This window comes from Oncorhynchus nerka, linkage group LG9a (genome assembly GCF_034236695.1).
Source record: "Oncorhynchus nerka isolate Pitt River linkage group LG9a, Oner_Uvic_2.0, whole genome shotgun sequence".
Lineage (NCBI taxonomy): Eukaryota > Metazoa > Chordata > Actinopteri > Salmoniformes > Salmonidae > Oncorhynchus > Oncorhynchus nerka.
In genome coordinates, this window is record NC_088404.1 from 40,677,781 (window position 1) to 40,696,641 (window position 18,861).

At 44.0% G+C, this 18,861-nt stretch overlaps 1 protein-coding gene across 1 annotated transcript in view; it reads left to right on the plus strand.

Annotated features, from left to right (window-relative positions):
- The window catches only part of sf3b3 (splicing factor 3b, subunit 3), a 41,107-nt gene that overhangs the window by 2,432 nt on the left and 19,814 nt on the right, over nucleotides 1-18,861 (plus strand). Inside the window, exons 4-20 of the mRNA XM_029668145.2 lie at nucleotides 1,334-1,504; nucleotides 1,706-1,878; nucleotides 2,196-2,337; nucleotides 7,167-7,279; nucleotides 7,445-7,582; nucleotides 7,820-7,923; nucleotides 8,025-8,190; nucleotides 9,222-9,317; nucleotides 9,715-9,787; nucleotides 13,181-13,332; nucleotides 13,605-13,760; nucleotides 13,938-14,093; nucleotides 14,408-14,551; nucleotides 16,000-16,122; nucleotides 16,231-16,385; nucleotides 17,397-17,571; nucleotides 18,010-18,215. Of these exons, the coding sequence (XP_029524005.1) occupies nucleotides 1,334-1,504; nucleotides 1,706-1,878; nucleotides 2,196-2,337; nucleotides 7,167-7,279; nucleotides 7,445-7,582; nucleotides 7,820-7,923; nucleotides 8,025-8,190; nucleotides 9,222-9,317; nucleotides 9,715-9,787; nucleotides 13,181-13,332; nucleotides 13,605-13,760; nucleotides 13,938-14,093; nucleotides 14,408-14,551; nucleotides 16,000-16,122; nucleotides 16,231-16,385; nucleotides 17,397-17,571; nucleotides 18,010-18,215 (2,443 nt within the window). The remainder of the gene's footprint in view (nucleotides 1-1,333; nucleotides 1,505-1,705; nucleotides 1,879-2,195; nucleotides 2,338-7,166; nucleotides 7,280-7,444; nucleotides 7,583-7,819; nucleotides 7,924-8,024; nucleotides 8,191-9,221; nucleotides 9,318-9,714; nucleotides 9,788-13,180; nucleotides 13,333-13,604; nucleotides 13,761-13,937; nucleotides 14,094-14,407; nucleotides 14,552-15,999; nucleotides 16,123-16,230; nucleotides 16,386-17,396; nucleotides 17,572-18,009; nucleotides 18,216-18,861) is intronic.

Here is an 18,861-nt window from a genome sequence, read left to right on the forward strand (position 1 = left end):
TGCGGTCACAATGGGCAGACACAAATTCCAAATAGTATCCTTAAATTTTGTAGAAACATGTCAAACGATGTTTATAATCAATCCTCAGGTAGTTTTTAGCCTAGGTAATCGATAATATTTCAACCGGACAATGGCGTCGTCAATATAAAAGAAAAACAAGAAAGGCGCGATCTCGGTCGCGCAAAGGAAACGGCTCTGGGGACATCCCACTATCCACTCATTCAAATTTGTCATTCTCCCTCATTTTTCACAATAAAAGCCGGAAACAATGTCTAAAGACTGTTCACAACTAGCCATAGGGAACGGAAACTGGATCCTATCCCTTTAAATGGAGGATAGGCTTTCATTGGAAAAACAGCCATTTCAAAATAATGGCACTTCCTGGATGGATTTTCCTCTGGTTTTCGCCTGCCATTTCAGTTCTGTTATACTCAGACATTATTTTAACAGTTTTAGAAACTTTGGAGTGTTTTCTATCCAAATCTACTAGTTATATGCATATCCTAGCTTCTTGGCCTGAGTAGCAGGCAGTTTACTTTGGGCACGCGTTTCATCCGGAGGTGAAAATAGTGCCACCTACCCTAGTGAGGTTAAGTAAAGTGTTATTGAGCAATTCCTCAAGCAATACTTTTTCCAGGACTGTCTGAGTGGGGAGGGGAAAACTGTTATTGGCAGAGAGGTATGGAACTCTTTCTTATTGGTCTATTAACTATGCTGAACAAAAATATAAACGCAACATGTAAAATGGGCTGAAATAAAATAAATGTTCCATATGCACAAAGTTTATTTCTCAATGTTGTGCACAAATTTGTTTACATCCCTGTTAGTGAGCATTTCTCCTTTACCAAGATAATCCATTCACCTGGTTAAAAGATCATTACCCCGGCACTGGGGACAAACGTGATAACTCATGTTTCGGCATGATAATGCACAGTTCCTGGAAGCTGAAATTGTCCCAGTTCACACAGATACAAACCTGCTCCATGCTGAAGCTCTTCCACCAAAAAGGATATTTGAAAAGTTGAGTCTGTACTTAGCCTCTGCCCAGACTTTCAACAACATTGTCTTTCGTCATGATTCATCCAGTTGTAGCAATACATTTTCCCGCTATAGCTCAATGGTCGTTTTAGTCGGATTAAAATTATTATTATATCTTTTTTGGGGGCCAATAGTAGGCGATAACATCGTATATCGCAGTGTTTTATGGATACGTAATCACGATAGGACCAATGTTGACATCGCCCAATCCTAGTGTGAAGTAGATGCAAGTTTTATGTGTGTGGTTGAAAAGCTCTTATTTTAAATTTGAGACATTTGTGGTTTTGATACACAGACTATATTGTGGTGGGCAGTGACTCAGGCCGCATCGTGATCCTTGAGTATCACCCCTCCAAGAACATGTTCGAGAAGATCCACCAGGAGACCTTTGGCAAGAGTGGATGTCGTCGCATCGTCCCTGGACAGTTCCTCGCCGTCGACCCCAAGGGCAGAGCAGTCATGATAGGTAAAGAGCTCAGAGAACTGAGAGATATTCTGTTGTGGAGTTAGTTGGTAATGGTTTGAAAATTCAACAAAATTTCAAGTTGACAAATCCTTGGCTCGATGACAGAATGCCCTGTTGCAATGGACATGTTTTTTGTCTAGTTTGCTAATTACCTCTGTGTTTCCAGGTCTTGTAGTTTACTAATTACCCCTGTGTTTCCAGGTGCCATTGAGAAGCAGAAGCTGGTGTACATCCTGAACAGAGATGCAGCAGCGCGTCTCACCATCTCCTCTCCCCTGGAGGCTCACAAGGCCAACACGCTGGTCTACCATGTGGTAGGAGTTGATGTGGGCTTTGAAAACCCCATGTTTGCCTGTCTGGAGATGGACTATGAGGTGAGAGCCTAGCACTGACTGCTATGATTTGTGAATTTGCTCATGCGCTCTTGTTACGTACTAAAGAAATTGACCTAATCTATGTTTACACACAGGCCCAGATGTGCTTCCGTTTTATTTTCTATACACCCAAGTGCTATTGAATTGATGAGTCTTCATGTCTCTTCTCTGACAAACCACTGTAGGGAGCTTAAACACCTCTGATTCCAACACAATCCTGCTGCTTTGCTACTAAAGATGTCCTGTAAATCCTCATCCTGTCCTCTTCATTTCCACTGACTCACTGTGTGTGGCCTATGACCTCTCCCTCCTTCCAGGAAGCTGACAATGACCCCACTGGCGAGGCTGCAGCCAACACCCAGCAAACCCTGACCTTTTATGAGCTGGACCTGGGTCTGAACCACGTTGTGCGCAAGTACAGCGAGGCCCTGGAGGAGCACGGCAACTTCCTCATTACAGGTATTCTACACTGAACAATAATGTAAACGCAACATGCAGCAATTTTTTTTTACCGGCATTACAGTTCATATGTGACCGACCAGCTCGATTTCCAATATAGCGGGGGGGGGGGGGGGGATTACATTGCATATTAGAGACTCAGCGCTCGAAAATAGTATATCACACATTACAGTTGAGGAACAAGGGAAAGTCATTCTGGTTTGAAAGTTGATTAACTTGTAACCTCACTTTTGATAAAATGACCCTTGAATGTTTTGGTACACCTACTGGAGGGCTCTTTGTCTACTCCCATTCAGTATTGTTCACACCCTCTAAAGCTTTAGCCTCACCCATCTCTGTAAGGATTCACATATGAGGCTATGTACTAAACAACCAAAAATTTCAAAACTAAAGGCTGGTTTATACTACAGGTGTTTCTGTAAATTTAATCTGGAGTGCCAGAGTGTGCTCTGGGTGTTCGTAAACTCAGAGCGTTGTCAGTTTATCCGTTCATAAATTCAGAGCGTTTCGCTCACTGAGTGTTCAGAGCGCACACTGGACGCTCTGGCCGAGGAGTAGGGTTGATCCAAGCATTCTGACCAGTCAAGAACCCAAGCTAACTGGCTAATATTGACAAGTTTGCTAGCTACTTCCAGACAAAACTCTCTAGAAAGGCAGGAACCTAGGAAGAAACCTAGAGAGGAACCAGGCTCTGAGGGGTGGCCAGTCTTCTTCTGGCTGTGCCGGGAGGAGATTATAACAGTACATGGCCACGATGTTCAAATGTTCATAGATGACCAGCAGGGTCAAATAATAGTCCTGAGGCATGGTCCTAGGGCTGAGAGAGCGCTTAAATTCACACAGGACACCGGATAAGACTCCAGATATAACAGATCGCACTAGCCCCCCCCTCGACACAAACTATTGCAGCATAATTACAGGAGGCGTCGGGAGACACTGTGGCCCCGTCCGACTATAACCCCGGACAGGGCCAACCAGGCAGGATATAACCCTACCTACTTTGCCAAAGCAAATCCCCCACACCACTAGAGGGATATCTTCAACCACCAACTTACTACCCTGAGACAAGGCCGAGTATACCCCACGAAGATCTCCCCCACTGCATGAACCCGAGTGGGGTGCTAACCCGGACAGGAAGATCACGTCAGTGACTCAACCCACTCAAGTGACGCACCCCTACTAGGGACAGCATGGAAGAGCACTAGTAGCCAGTGAGCCCCCATAATAGGGTTAGAGGCAGAGAATCCCAGTGGAGAGAGGGGAACCGGCCAGACAGAGACAGAAAGGGCGGTTCGTCTTGTGTCTGACCTCAGATAATTTTCTGGTTTTCGTTATTTTGTCCATGCTCATTGCGGTATACACAGTGACACAAAACAGGAGATTGAGTCCTTTTATCTATTCAATCTGGTTCAATATGTGATTTTTATACTGCATGCACCTTCAACTCACAACAGGGGAGTTCAATTCCAAAGTAAATGATAATCACCTGCTTGAAATCGAAAATACTTCTAGACAGTGCCAATAATATTGTCTGGGCCATTTTAGGATTTCTTTCTGGAATTAGCTAAGATTTAGTAAATGATTCAGATTAGTTTGTCTTTGACAACTGCATACCGAAGATATACATATGTGGATACCAAAATATGTTTTAATTTCAACATTCTTCTGGAAGAAATTGTGCATTATTTGAAAAAAGTGCAAGGGTTCATTATATTTGGCCGACTGTATATAACAATTAAAGAACAACAGTAAAATAACAATAGCGAGACTATATACAGGGGGTACCGGTACAGAGTCAATGTGCGGAGGCACGGGTTAGTTGAGGTAATTGAGGTTATATGTACATGTAGGGCTCCCAAGTGGTCTAAGGCACTGCATCTCAGTACTAGAGGTAACACTACAGACACCCTGGTTTGATTGCAGGCTGTATCACAACTGGCCGAGATTGGGAGTCCCTTAGGGCGGCACACAATTGGCCCAGCCTCGTCTGGGTTTGGCCGTCATTGTAAATAAGAATTTGTTCTTAACTGACTTGCCTAGTTAAATAAAATGTGAGTGACTATGCATAGATAATGAACAGAGAAGCAGCAGCGTGAAAGAGGGGGAGGGAACAATGCAAATCGTCTGGATAGCCATTTGATTAGCTGTTCAGGAGTATTATGTCTTGGGGGTAGAAGCTGTTAAGAAGCCTTTGGACCTAGACTTAGTGCTCCGGTACAGCTTGCCGTGTGGTAGCAGAGAGAACAGTCTATGACTAGGGAGGCTGGTGTCTTTGACAATTTTTTGGGCCTTCCTCTGACACCGCCTGGTATAGAGGTCCTGGATGGCAGGAAGCTTGGCCCCATTGATGTACTGGGCCCTACTTACTACCTTCTGTAGTGCCTACTAGCAGTTGCTATACCAGTGATGCAACCAGTCAGGATGCTCTCGATGGTGCAGCTGTAGAACTTATTGAGGATCTGAGGACCCATGCCAAATCTTTTCAGTCTCCTGAGGGGAAATGGGCTTTGTCGTGCCCTCAGCAATAGGTCAGTTATTCTGCGCTTTGGCACACTCCAAGGTGAGTGCTCTGAAATCGTATTAGATAGCCAGAGCGAATTTACCAGCTACGTCTATCGACAGTTGTCGCAGTTACAACATTCTATTGAAATGCATACATGCATAGTGTTTTGACATGTAGCTAGCTTGCTAAACAATGAACCACGGTCCCAACTCATAACGTTACTACCCTGCAAGAATCTGCAGGGAGCTAACCAACCAGGTTCAATGTTAGATAGCTAACATTAGGCTAGAACTAGCAATGCAAAAGGCTCTGAGATACAAGTGATATTACTACTCAGATCATACATGTAAAGTTAGCGAGCCGGCCAGCTAACACTAGCTAGCTAACAGTACACTAACTTGACATGAAAACAACTTTCTGACTAAATTAGAAATGTATAATATCTGAAAATGTATCTAGTTAGACTCTTACTTGGATGGACACTTCTCCCTCTGTCATGGATGCCATGGTTGCCCTTATTTTGAAAATGTAATCAGGAGAAAGGTGTTTTATACGTCCGAATTCTGGGTGTTCTCGTTTCGACTTTGCAGTCAAATACCAGAATTTTCTCCATCTAATTAGCTATCATACTCTAATTCCACTGATTTCAATACTCGGTCCAATAGAAAGTGGAGAGCAACACTTACGCACTTCTACTACGTGATATCTTTCAAAAAATCCTTGTTAGAAAGGATTACCTACACATACTGACCAGCTCATGTTATAGACGGAAGCGTGCTACATGGCAGACCAATCCGAAATCATCTCTCGGCATGTCCAGTCCATTCATTATCTCAGCCATTCATGGTTAGTGGGAAGGTTGCTGATCTTCCATGGCTAAACCAACTAGGCTCATAATTTAACATTTTTATCCGTATTTACTGGTGGCATACAAGTTTGTTATTAAGGCACGTGAAAATTCACAGTAGGCATTTCTGCCAAAAAACGCATTTTGATAAATAATAAAAGTTAGTTTTCCTGTGAAGTAGTGTTGCGCGACATACACCTAGTTTCCTGAAACAAGTCACATGTATAAGGAAATCAGTCAATTGAAATGTTTTAATTGGCCGTGCGAAGTTGCTAGATATTGGTGGAAACTAACACGCTGTCGTACACGTAAATCCAGAGCATCCAAACATGCTCAATGGGTGACATGTCTGAGTATGCAGGCCATGGAAACACTGGGACATTTTCAGCAACCAGGAATTGTGTACAGAACCTTGCAACATGGGGCCGTGCATTATCATGCTGTGATGACAGCGGCTGAATTGCACGACATTGAGCCTGAGGGTCTTGTCACGGTATATCTGTGCATTCAAATTGCCATCGATAAAATGCAATTGTGTTTGTTGTCCGTAGCTTATGCCTGCCCATACCATAACCCCACCACCCCCATGGGGCACTCTGTTCACAACTTTGACATCAGCAAAACACTCGCCCGCATGATGCCATACATACTGTCCTGCCTTGTGCCTGGTACAGTTGAAACCAGGATTCATCTGTGAAGAGCACACTTCTTCAGCGTGCCAGTGGCCATTAAAGGTGAACATTAGCCCACTGCAGTGGATTACGACTTCGAAAGGTCCAGGTGATGACAACGAGCACGCAGATGAGCTTCCCAGAGAAGGTTTCTAACAGTTTCTATCAGCTGTCAAGGTGGCTGGTCTCAGACGATCCTGCAGATGAAGAAGCTGGATGTGGTGGTGCTGGGCTTGCATAGTTACACGTGGTCTGCGGTTATGAGGCCTGTTGGACATATACTGCCAAATTCTGTAAAACGACTTTAGAGGTGACTTATGGTAGAGAAATTAACTTATGGTTGAGAAATGATCTGGCAACCGCTCTGGTGGACATTCATGCAGTCAGCATGCCAATTGCACGCTCCCGCAACTTGAAACATCTGTGGCGTTGTGACAAAACTACATTTTAGTGGCCTTCAATTGTTCCCTGCATAAGGTGCACCTGTGTAATGATCATGCTGTTTAATCAGCTTCTTGATATGCCACACCTGTCAAGTGGATGGATTATCTTGGCAAAGGAGAAATGCTCACTAACAGGGATGGAAAACTAATTTGTGCACAATTTCTGGGATGTTTTATTTCTGCTCATGAAATCTGGGACCAACACTTTAGATGTTTCATTTATATTTTTGTTCAGTGCACATTATTTCCAGTAGATGGCAGTCAAAGCCAGGTTATGAGTTGTTTGCAGGCTGGATTATTATTATTTTATTTTTTAGGTGTAAACCTATTGTTTGATCATTACCCTTTCCCCCTCTCTTCTCCAGTTCCTGGAGGCTCTGATGGGCCCAGTGGAGTACTCATCTGTTCAGAGAATTACATCACCTACAAAAACTTTGGGGACCAGCCTGACATTCGCTGTCCCATCCCACGCAGGAGGGTGAGTTTCTGTTATGTTTTATAAACGCGAAAACGGATTTCAAATAACTTGGCTAACAAGACATGGTCATACATGTTAACAGTTTGAATGTTTGTGTGGATCACAATTGATTTGATACCATCTGCACTGTGCCCTCAATTCTTTTTTTCTTTTGCCTGAACACAGAATGACCTGGATGACCCTGAGCGGGGCATGATCTTCGTCTGCTCAGCCACCCACAAGACCAAGTCCATGTTCTTCTTCCTGGCCCAGACGGAGCAGGGTGACATTTTCAAGGTCACCCTGGAGACCGATGAGGAGATGGTGAGGCCAGCAGGGTGCAGTCTGAAACAGGAACTGGGGGGGGCAGAGGTGTTCATCTGAAATAGAACTGTGCTGTCGAGGTGATGAGTCTTCATGTCTCTTTCTCTGACAAAAACATGGAGAGAGCATAAACACCTCTGATCTCAGCATGCACACACACACTAACTCGGGTCAGTGTTCACATGATGGGATATTCTGTGATTCCTTCTATTTCAAATAAATGTTTGTTTCCCCCAGGTTACAGAGATCAGGATGAAGTACTTCGACACCATACCTGTAGCCACATCCATGTGCGTGCTGAAGACCGGCTTCTTATTTGTGTCCTCGGAGTTTGGTAACCAGTAAGTCATTCATTACACTGTAATACCTCACACATCCCATCTATGTCCATGCCTCTTGCTCTCTTGTGTTCATTGCCTTCTCTCTTCTCTCTCTCTGCTAGTTACCTGTACCAGATAGCCCATCTGGGAGATGACGATGAAGAGCCAGAGTTCTCCTCTGCCATGCCCCTGGAGGAGGGAGATACCTTCTTCTTCCAGCCACGCCCCCTCAAGAACCTGGTGCTGGTGGACGAGCAGGAGAACCTCTCCCCCATCATGTCCTGCCAGGTGTGTGTGTGAATCTCTTTGTGTTGTATGTTTGGTGTGCGTGCAACGGTTTTAGCTTTTGATTCCCATGGATTATGTAGTGGATGAACTTAGTGAGAACACCTTTCCCTCTGTTCCACTGAACTGAATTGTAACAGCTTTAGCTGGGGTAGATGTGTTTTCCCACTATTTATAGCACAATGAACCTGATTTTGACTTTACTTGAATGCGAGCTATTTGGAGTACAAAGATTCTTGTCTTTTTGATTTTTTTTTCAAAAAGTAGGATTCACATTAACCCGCTGTCCCCACACACACACACACAGATTCTTCTGAAGTCTTTCGGCAAGGTTTGAGGAGAAGGATGTTGTCCTGTTGAAGTGATGAGTTTCTGATGTCTCTTCTGGCTAAATATTGTTAGGTTCTAATTATCAGAGTAAGAACTCAACAGACACTATGAAAGCTTAGACCAAGTTTATTCTTCCCAAAGGATCGACCAGTTGAACCGACAAAGACATGATTACAATAGTGGTGGTATATGTATCCCACTGTGGGTGGAGTCTCCTCCTTGCTAAACATTGAATCTTTTTTTGCTAGGCAGGAAACTAAGTGATAGGGAAAAGGAACCGTTTATTACCCCTTAGAGACCTGTCCTCGACCCCCTTATCCACGCCTCTCCCCTTACCAATACTGCCACGTGACTGTTTTCCATGCTCTCAGCCCCTCCCAAGCTTAATTGCACCCACCATAACCCTTCCTCCTACAGACAACTCCTGGTGTAAATCCTGGGCTACGGCACCCCTCATGTCTCTATTAGAACTTATGATTCATAATAGTTAAAGCTCACAAATCCAAACCTATCAATGGAGAGTGTTTAACCACCTCTGATCTCAGCGTTAGAACGTGACACAGACACCACATGTGAGACTGCCTTGTTTACTTCTGGAGCTGTACTACTTGTTAAATTCTGTCCTCTGAGAATACATACGGATCTCTTACTCACCACTGGCTCCTTGTTCCACTCACCTCATCTGTTTCTCTCTCCCTGTGTAGATTGCTGACTTGGCTAATGAGGACACTCCTCAGCTGTATGTGGCCTGTGGCAGGGGACCCAAATCCACCCTCCGTGTCCTCAGACATGGACTGGAGGTATGTGTACTGCTATTCCACCTCCCATTGCACATTCCCATCCCAGAAAGTGCTCACACACATTCTCTCAGTGTGGCACATGCCACAGTATTATTTGAACAATGATGACATTTTAACAAAGTCATGCGGATACTCGCTCACATGCACACCGGAAACCAGAGTTGGGACAGAGTTTGGGTATTAAGTTTCTGGTGCTGTTGCTTTTCTCGCACACCAGCTCATGTTTGACGTGTTTAAGAAGCTGGATGAGATGAAATCATGTCTCTGATAAAGCACCGGAGAGAGTGTGTATACCTCTGATCTCAGCAAATCTCAACATGTTAATGCAGAGGTAACAGACTGGTAAATGCTTAGGTTAGATTACAATGAAAGTCTGATCATTGATTGTTCCCTCCAGGTATCAGAGATGGCTGTGTCTGAGCTGCCCGGTAACCCCAATGCTGTGTGGACTGTGCGCCGACACATTGAAGGTGCTTGTTCTTTTTATTTTATTTTTTATAAATACATCAATGTTTTTAACTAGTTGCAATTTATTTTCCCTTCTACCTCATTACAGTCCACTTCTGCAGTATTTGGTTGCAATTATTGTGTATGACATGGTTGTAAAGTGGCATTGTTTTAATCTTAATACTGTCAAGTCTCATGTTGTAGTCTGGCATCAGAGTGCATTCTGAGGAAAAGTCACTCAGCCAGACTATTCCCAGAAGTCATGTGATTTCAGAGATTTTTCCTGTCATGGTATAGTGCAGTGGCCTAGTTTCACTGCAGCTGCCTGGTAGATAGAGGCCTGGCTTCACTTTCACTCTGGCATTCATCCATTACACACAACACTTGGCTCATCCAACTGGTTAGCCTGCACAAGTCAGACATTGTAACTTCTACACACTGGGTTACAGACGTAGATTTCAAGATTGTGATGCCATGCTCTAGGTTAGTGAAAAACCAAAATAAGGGTATGAGATTGATTGATCTTCATGTACCAGATTGGGGCACATTCCTCTGAAGTCTCATGGCAGGGTTTGTTGTGCTGTTGAAGTGATGAGTTTGTCATGTCTCTTCTCTGACAGAAATATCAATGGAGAGAGTTTAAAACACCTGATCTCAGCATTATACATACTTTGTGAATAAATAAACTCAGAAAAAACAAATGTCCCCTTTTCAGGTCCCTGTCTTTCAAAGATAATTTGTAATAATCAAAATAACTTCACAGATCTTCATTGTAAAGGGTTTAAACACTGTTTCCCATGCTTGTTCAATGAATCATAAACAATTAATGAACATGCACCTGTGGAATGGTTGTTAACTTCTTATGGTATAGGGGACGCTTGCGTCCCACTTGGCCAAAAGCCAGGGAAATGCAGCGCGGCAAATTCAAATAAAATGATATAAAAATCAAACTTTCATTAAATCACATGTAAGATACTAAATTAAAGCTACACTCGTTGTGAATCCAGCCAACATGTCAGATTTTAAAAAGGCTTTCCCGCGAAAGCATAAGAAGCTATTATCTGATGATAGCACAACAGTAAACAAAGAGGGTAGCATATTTCAACCCTGCAGGCGCTACACAAAACGCAGAAATAAAATATAAAACATGCCTTACCTTTGATGAGATTCTTTTGTTGGCACTCCAATATGTCCATAAACATCACAATTGGTCCTTTTGTTCGATTAATTCCGTCCATATATATCCTAAATGTCCATTTATTTGGCGCGTTTGATCCAGAAAAAAACAGCTTCCCAAATTGCTACTACTTTTGTCACTACAAAATATTTCAAAAGTTGCCTGTAAACTTTGCCAAAACATTTCAAACTACTTTTGTAATACAACTTTAGGTATTTTTAAACGTTAATAATCGAACAAATTGAAGACGGGTGTATCTGTTTTCAATACAGGAAGACAACAAACCAAGCTACTGTTCGTCTTGCGCAACTCTCAACAGTGTTACGCAGTTCCTAGATGGCCGTACTTCTTCATTGCACAAATTAATAACCTCAACCAAATTCCAAAGACTGCTGACATCCAGTGGAAGCGGTAGGAACTGAAAACAAGTTCCTAAGAAATATCGTTTTCCAAGGAGAAATCACTGAACGGACAGACCTAAAAAAAAGAATCTGAACGGTTAGTCCTCGGGGTTTTGCCTGCTACATAAGTTATGTTATACTCCCAGACATGATTCAAACAGTTTTAGAAACTTCAGTGTTCTATCCAAATCTACTAATAATATACATATCTTATATTCTTGGCATGAGTAGCAGGAAGTTGAAATTGGGCACGCTATTTATCCAAAAGTGAAAATGCTGCCCCCTATACCTTAAGAAGTTAAGACACTAACAGCTTACAGACGGTAGGCAATTAAGGTCACAGTTATGAAAACTTAGGACACTAAAGAGGTCTTTCTATTGACTCTGGAAACCACCAAAAGAAAGATTCCCAGGGTCCCTGCTCGTCTGCGTGAATGTGCCTTAGGCATGCTGCAAGGAGGCATGAGGACTGCAGATGTGGCCAGGGCAATATGTCCATACTGAGAGACTCCTAAGACAGCGCTACAGGTAGACAGGACGGACCACGTGTAACAACACCTGCACAGGATCGGTACACCCGAGCATCACACCTGTGGGACAGGTACAGAATGGCAACAACAACTTCCTGGGGTTTGTAGATGACACCAGTGGGTTTGGCGACGAGTAACGCACAAAAACGGATAGCACTGTGATAGACTGCATCCAATTTGTTGAGTAGGGTATTGGAGGCCTCCATCATCACCTGTGGGACAGGTACAGAATGGCAACAACAACTTCCTGGGTTACACCAGGAACGCACAATCCCTCCATCAGTGCTCAGACTGTCCGCAATCGGCTGAGAGAGGCTGGACTAAGGGCTTGTAGGCCTGTTGTAAGGCAGGTCCTCACTAGACATCACCGGCAACAATGTCGCTTATGGGCACAAACCCACCGTCGCTGGACCAGACAGGACTGGCAAAAAGTGCTCTTCACTGACGAGTCGCGGTTTTGTCTCACCAGGGGTGATGGTCGGATTCACGTTTATCATTGAAGGAATAAGCGTTACACCGAGGCCTGTACTCTGGAGCGGGATCGAGGTGGAGGGTCCGTCATGGTCTGGGGCAGTGTGTCACAGCATCATCGGACTGAGCTTGTCATTGCAGGCAATCTCAACGCTGTGCGTTACAGGAAAGACATCCTCCTCCCTCGTGTGGTACCCTTCCTGCAGGCTCATCCTGACATGACCCTCCAGCATGACAATGCCACCAGCCATACTGCTCGTTCTGTGCGTGATTTCCTGCAAGACAGGAATGTCAGTGTTCTGTCATGGCCAGCGAAGAGCCCGGATCTCAATCCCATTGAGCACATCTGGGACCTGTTGGATCGGAGGGTGAGGGCTGGGGCAATTCCCCCCCAGAAATGTCCGGGAGGTGCCTTGGTGCAAGAACTGGCAAATCTGGTGCAGTCCATGAGGAGGAGATGCACTGCAGTACTTAATGCAGCTGGTGGCCACACCAGATACTGACTGTTACTTTTGATCCCCCCCACCCCTTTGTTCAGGGACACATCATTTCATTTACGTTTGTCACATATCTGTGGAACTTGTTCAGTTTATGTCTGTTGTTGAATCTTGTTATGTTCATACAAATATTTACACATGCTGAGTTTGCCGAAAATAAACACAGTTGACAGTGAGAGGACGTTTCTTTTTTTGTTGAGTTTAAATGTAGTTGATGATTTTGATGAATTGCTTCGTGTATCAGATTAACACTAACCATAGGTTTATTGAATATAAGGAAGGGTCCAGAAATCCCCTCCGTGTGAAATTCCTACTCATTGAAACACCTCTCCTCCTCCAGATGAGTTTGACGCGTACATCATCGTTTCCTTCGTCAACGCCACCCTGGTTCTGTCTATCGGTGAGACCGTAGAGGAAGTGACAGACTCTGGCTTCCTGGGGACCACCCCCACCCTCTCCTGCTCTCTGCTCGGGGAGGATGCTCTGGTGCAGGTCAGTCACCCACACTACACACGCCTCTCACAGAGGCCTGAACATGCACCTTCTGTTCCGGAGGGAATACAATGCTGATGGTGAAAGTGAAATGAAGATCAAGTGTATGACAGATTTAATGTTGCTGTTGAAGTGATGAGTCTTCATGTCTGTTCTCTGACATTACAATAGAGAGAGCTTGAACACTGATCTCAGCACTATTCACAAACATTAGACACCCTGGCCAGGCCCCTTCCCCAGCCCTGTGTAAACTGAATAACTCTATTGTACAGGTGTATCCTGATGGGATCCGTCACATCCGTGCTGATAAGCGTGTGAATGAGTGGAAGACTCCAGGGAAGAAGACCATTGTGCGCTGCGCAGTCAACCAGAGGCAGGTGGTTATCGCTCTGACCGGAGGAGAGCTGGTCTACTTTGAGATGGACCCTGTGAGTATACTTTCAACCCCTGGGTGTCTATTTTCTCAGCCAAGTTCGGTCTTTGAGTTTGACCCAGTTTCATCTGCTTTTTGCAAATATCCAGAAGTCTCTCCTGCTCAGTGTAAAGGTTATTTTTCTTCTGACAGTAAATGTTTATGATAACCTTCCCTCTGTCTCTCCCCCCAGTCTGGCCAGCTGAATGAGTACACAGAGAGGAAGGAGATGTCAGCTGACGTGGTGTGTATGAGCTTGGCCAATGTCCCCCCTGGCGAGCAGCGCTCCCGTTTCCTGGCAGTGGGGCTGGTGGACAACACCGTCCGCATCATCTCACTGGACCCCTCGGTACGACTCTCACCGTACTTTGCAGCCCGTGTGATCTGTTTGTCCATCTGTTTAGAATGGATCTGATTCATACTGACTGCTCTGCGAGTTGGTAACAAGCACCACATGTTCTTGGACAATTGCAAGGAAACTCTTCTAGAGCCCGTTTACTCTGCGCAAGTTCTTTCTTTTAAAAAAAAATTACAGCCAGGGTGAAAAAAACTAAGTTCAAATCCAAATAACACTGTGCCATTGTGGATATTTTTCTTTTTAACATGCGTTTATCTCTCAAAGCTGTGTTTGTAGCCACTAACCCCTCTGTGTTTGTGGTGTAGGACTGTCTCCAGCCCCTCAGTATGCAGGCCCTGCCTGCCCAGCCTGAGTCTCTGTGTATAGTGGAGATGGGAGGAGTGGAGAAGGAAGATGAGCTAGGAGTGAAGGGCACTGTCGGCTTCCTCTACCTCAACATCGGACTGCAGGTAAAATACACTATGACCAAAAGCTTGACGAACATCTCATTCCAAAATAATGGTCGTCATTAATATGGACTTGGTCCCCCTTTGCTGCTGTGACAGCCTCCACTCTTCTGAAAAGGCTTTCCACTAGATGTTGGAACATTGCTGTGTGGACTTGCTTCCAATTCATCCCAAAGGTGTCCGATGGGGTTGAGGTCAGGGGTCTGTGCAGGCCAGTCCCGTTCTTCCACACCAATCTTGACAAACCATTTCTGTATGGACAATGCATTGGTGCATAGTCATGCTGAAACAGTAAAGGGCTCGTCAGAACAGAAATTACAAGAGTATGTTATAATGCTGTTATTGCATCAAATGGGTGTTTTATGGAACAGAATAAGGGGTTGTTAGAATGCTCATCTGTGTGTTCTACTGAGGATGGCCCTCTGGGAGATTTACAATGCCTTTGGGTGATACTGCATTCCAGAGCATGAGTTAATGTTTCTGTACTGGGGTACCAGGGGGAGATGACTCCGGTGCCAGACCCTGGTCTCTACACAATGAGATACTTATAATTCACAGCAGACAGTATCTTTCATACTAATCTTAACCTTATGACCATTCCATAAATCTGTTTGTCATGTAGCCTGAAAGGGGTGAATCTTGGCAATAAAAGACCTTTGTGTTTTTGACTCGGGGCTCTGAATTGATTCGTTGACCAGCCATTATTAACGTGGAGCACTCAATCGATTCACTTTATATGTGTGTGTTTTATTGACCTGCTCCCTTATTAACAAGTTAGTAAAGATTTAGTTGAAGTATGACTCTGACCTCTTGTGATAAGTTTGTTTCTCCTCATTTGATAGTAAAGAAATTAACCACCACAGGCCTTCCCCAAACTTGCAACGGTCCAGTTCTGTGAGCCTGTGTGGCCTACAAGTCAGCGGCTGAGCGGTTGTTTGTCCTAGATGTTTCCACTTCACAATAACAGTACAGTTGTTCCAGGGCAGAAATATCACAAACTGACTGGAAAGGTGGCATCCTATAACGTTGCCACGTTGAAAGTCACTGAGCTTTTCACTAAAGCCATTATACTGCCAATGTTTGTCTATGGCTGTGTGCTCGACTTTATACACCTGTCAGCAACAGGCCAAGCCGAATCCACGCATTTGAAGGGGTGTCCACATACTTTTGTCTGTATATCGTGTATATGTCCTCTGTGTTGAGGAAGCGTTTGAGTAGAGGGATATTGTGGTGCTGTTGAAGTGATGAGTTTTCTCATGTCTCTTTTCTGACAAATAATGGAGAGAGTTTAAAACACCTCTGATCTCAGCATACAGTATATATATACACACCTACACTATCTGTTAGTGCCTGTTTACTTCTGTCACTGTATTACTTGATATTTTGTGCTCTGTTGGAAGACATACTAGAGCTTTTATTTGTGATTTGTTAACATGTCTGTCTTTCCTCAGAATGGTGTGTTGCTCAGGACCGTGCTGGACCCAGTGACTGGAGACCTGTCTGATACTCGTACTCGGTACTTGGGGTCGCGACCTGTGAAGCTCTTCCGCGTCAGGATGCAGGGACAGGAAGCTGTAAGTGAAATCCTATTAGTTGGTGTGTTTTTGCAGCTTTATGGAGCTGAAACATAACATTGAGGCTGTGTGTATTTGTATCCTCTCTGACCTCTCCATCTCCTTCAGGTGTTGGCCATGTCGAGTCGCTCCTGGCTGAGTTATTCCTACCAGTCCCGATTCCATCTGACGCCCCTGTCCTATGAGACGCTGGAATATGCCTCTGGCTTCGCCTCTGAACAGTGTCCAGAGGGCATTGTGGCAATCTCTACCAACACCCTGAGGTGTGTACACACACACACAAAACACAGAGAGAACTAAAGTAAACACATCTGCACTGAGTGTACAAAACATTAGGAACACCTGCTCTTTCCATTACATAAACTGACCAGGTGAATCCAGGTGAACGCTATGATCCCTTATTGATGTCACTTGTTAAATCCACTTCAATCAGTGTAGATGAGGGGGAGGATGAGGAGACAGGTCAAAGAAGGATATTTAAGCCTTGAGACAATTGATACATGGATTGTGTGTGTGTGTGTGTGTGTGTGTCATTCAGAGGGTGAATGGGCAAGACAAAATATTTAAGTGCCTTTGAATGGGTTATGGTAGTGGGTGCCAGGTGCACTGGTTTGTGTCAAATGGTTTACCTCCCAAAGGACATCCAGCCAACTTGACAGTGGAAAGCATTGGAATCAACCAGCATCCCTGTGGAACGCTTTTGCCTCCTTGTAACAATTTACAATTGTTTTTTTTATAGCACTTTTCTAAAACCCGAAGAGGATTAATTGAAGGCAGGGTTTGAGGCGAGGGGTGTTATGCTGTTGATGTGATGAGTTTCTCATGTCTCTTTGACAGAATAATGGAGAGAGCATTAAACATCTCTGATGAATTGAGGCTGTTCTGAGGGCCAAAATTAGGGCAACTCAATATTAGGAAGGTATCCTTAATATTTTGTGTACACTCAGTGTCGATTGAGAAATGTCTTTGACAAGGCTTGAAGGTAGAGCAGTTATGCTGTTGAAGTGATGAGTCTTCATGTCTCTTCTCTGACAAACCAATGGAGAGAGTGTAAACATCTCTGATCTCAGCATATACACAGATCACATCTCATTTTCTCTCATTCACCCTCAACCATCCTCATTTTCAATTATAACACTGATATTTAACTTACGAGGGTCATGTTCCATTTACTTTTTGAAATATTATTTCTGTTCCCATTATGGCTGAGTTGTGGCATGGCACACCTGTTACGTGGTACACATCTTCTGACACTGCCTTTGTCTCCCTCTTAGGATTCTGGCCTTGGAGAAGCTGGGTGCCGTGTTCAACCAGGTGGCCTTCCCCCTGCAGTACACACCTCGCAAGTTTGTCATTCACCCAGAGACAAACAACCTGATACTCATAGAGACTGATCACAATGCCTACACAGAGGCCACCAAGGCCCAGCGCAAGCAGCAGATGGCAGAGGTATGGTTCTGTTCTGACTGAGAGGGCTGAGGTTACGTGTTGTACACCCAGGCCGTGTAGATTGTGTGGGCTGATATTATGAAAGTGTAGATATAAGATAGGCAAAACTTCAATATAAATAATTTACAATTGTTTTTTTATAGCACTTTTCTAAAAACCCAAAGAGGATTAATTGAAGGCAGGGTTTGAGGCGAGGGGTGTTATGCTGTTGATGTGATGAGTTTCTCATGTCTCTTCTCTGACAGAATAATGGAGAGAGCATTAAACATCTCTGATCTCAGCATATATACAGAGATTACACACAGTGTAGATTGACATGTGGAATTAGACTAATACTTTGCTTACACTTATGTAGATATCTCTCACACCCTTCTCCCTTCCTTTCTTTCTCTCTGTTTGTAACTGATGCCACCACTTCTGTGTTGTTCCCTTCTATAGGAGATGGTTGAGGCAGCTGGTGAGGATGAGAGGGAGCTGGCAGCAGAGATGGCTGCTGCCTTCCTCAATGAGAACCTGCCAGAGGCCATCTTTGGGGCGCCCAAGGCCGGGTCTGGCCAGTGGGCCTCTCTGGTGCGTCTGGTCAACCCCATCCAGGGAACCACTCTGGACCTTGTCCAACTGGAGCAGAATGAGGCTGCCTTTAGGTGAGGACAGGATGGATGAATGGGAAAGAGCTCCCCGTCTTGTAGTCCTAAAAAATGAAATGAATGAATTCTGGTTCGTTCAGCCATTCCTATGGGGGGAAAATGGGGTTTTGGGATAAACGCCAAAATAAGGTCAGATCTTATATGTTTTGTTCTATGCGATAATGTTATGGCCCTATAAAATCCGCGCTGCAAAAAAAACAGCCGGAATCACAGAATCCTGACATTTAAACAGAATTCAACAACATACATTTTTTTATTGAAGTTAATAGGAAATCAACTTATGAGAAAATTAATTAATTAGCCCAAGTTAAACATAAGACATGAGGAAAATGCATCATGAACCATATACGAGTAAAGTCATATTGTATTTAAAAAAAAAATAATGTTTTTACAAACATCTGTGATGGATGCAGTCAAATAATTTGTTTGTTTGACATGGTGGGATCTTTTGTGTTTAAAAAAAATCATTATGCGGGAAATGGCAGTGGAACGCCTTTATGTGCAATGTTAAGGATGTAATAACCATATCAAAGTACATTTGGAGTCATGCGATGATATGTTGTGTGGTCCTCCCACTACCACTCGGGAAACCATGCAGTTTATTAGGCTACAAATGAATTAAGTTATGAACTTCACAGAGTGG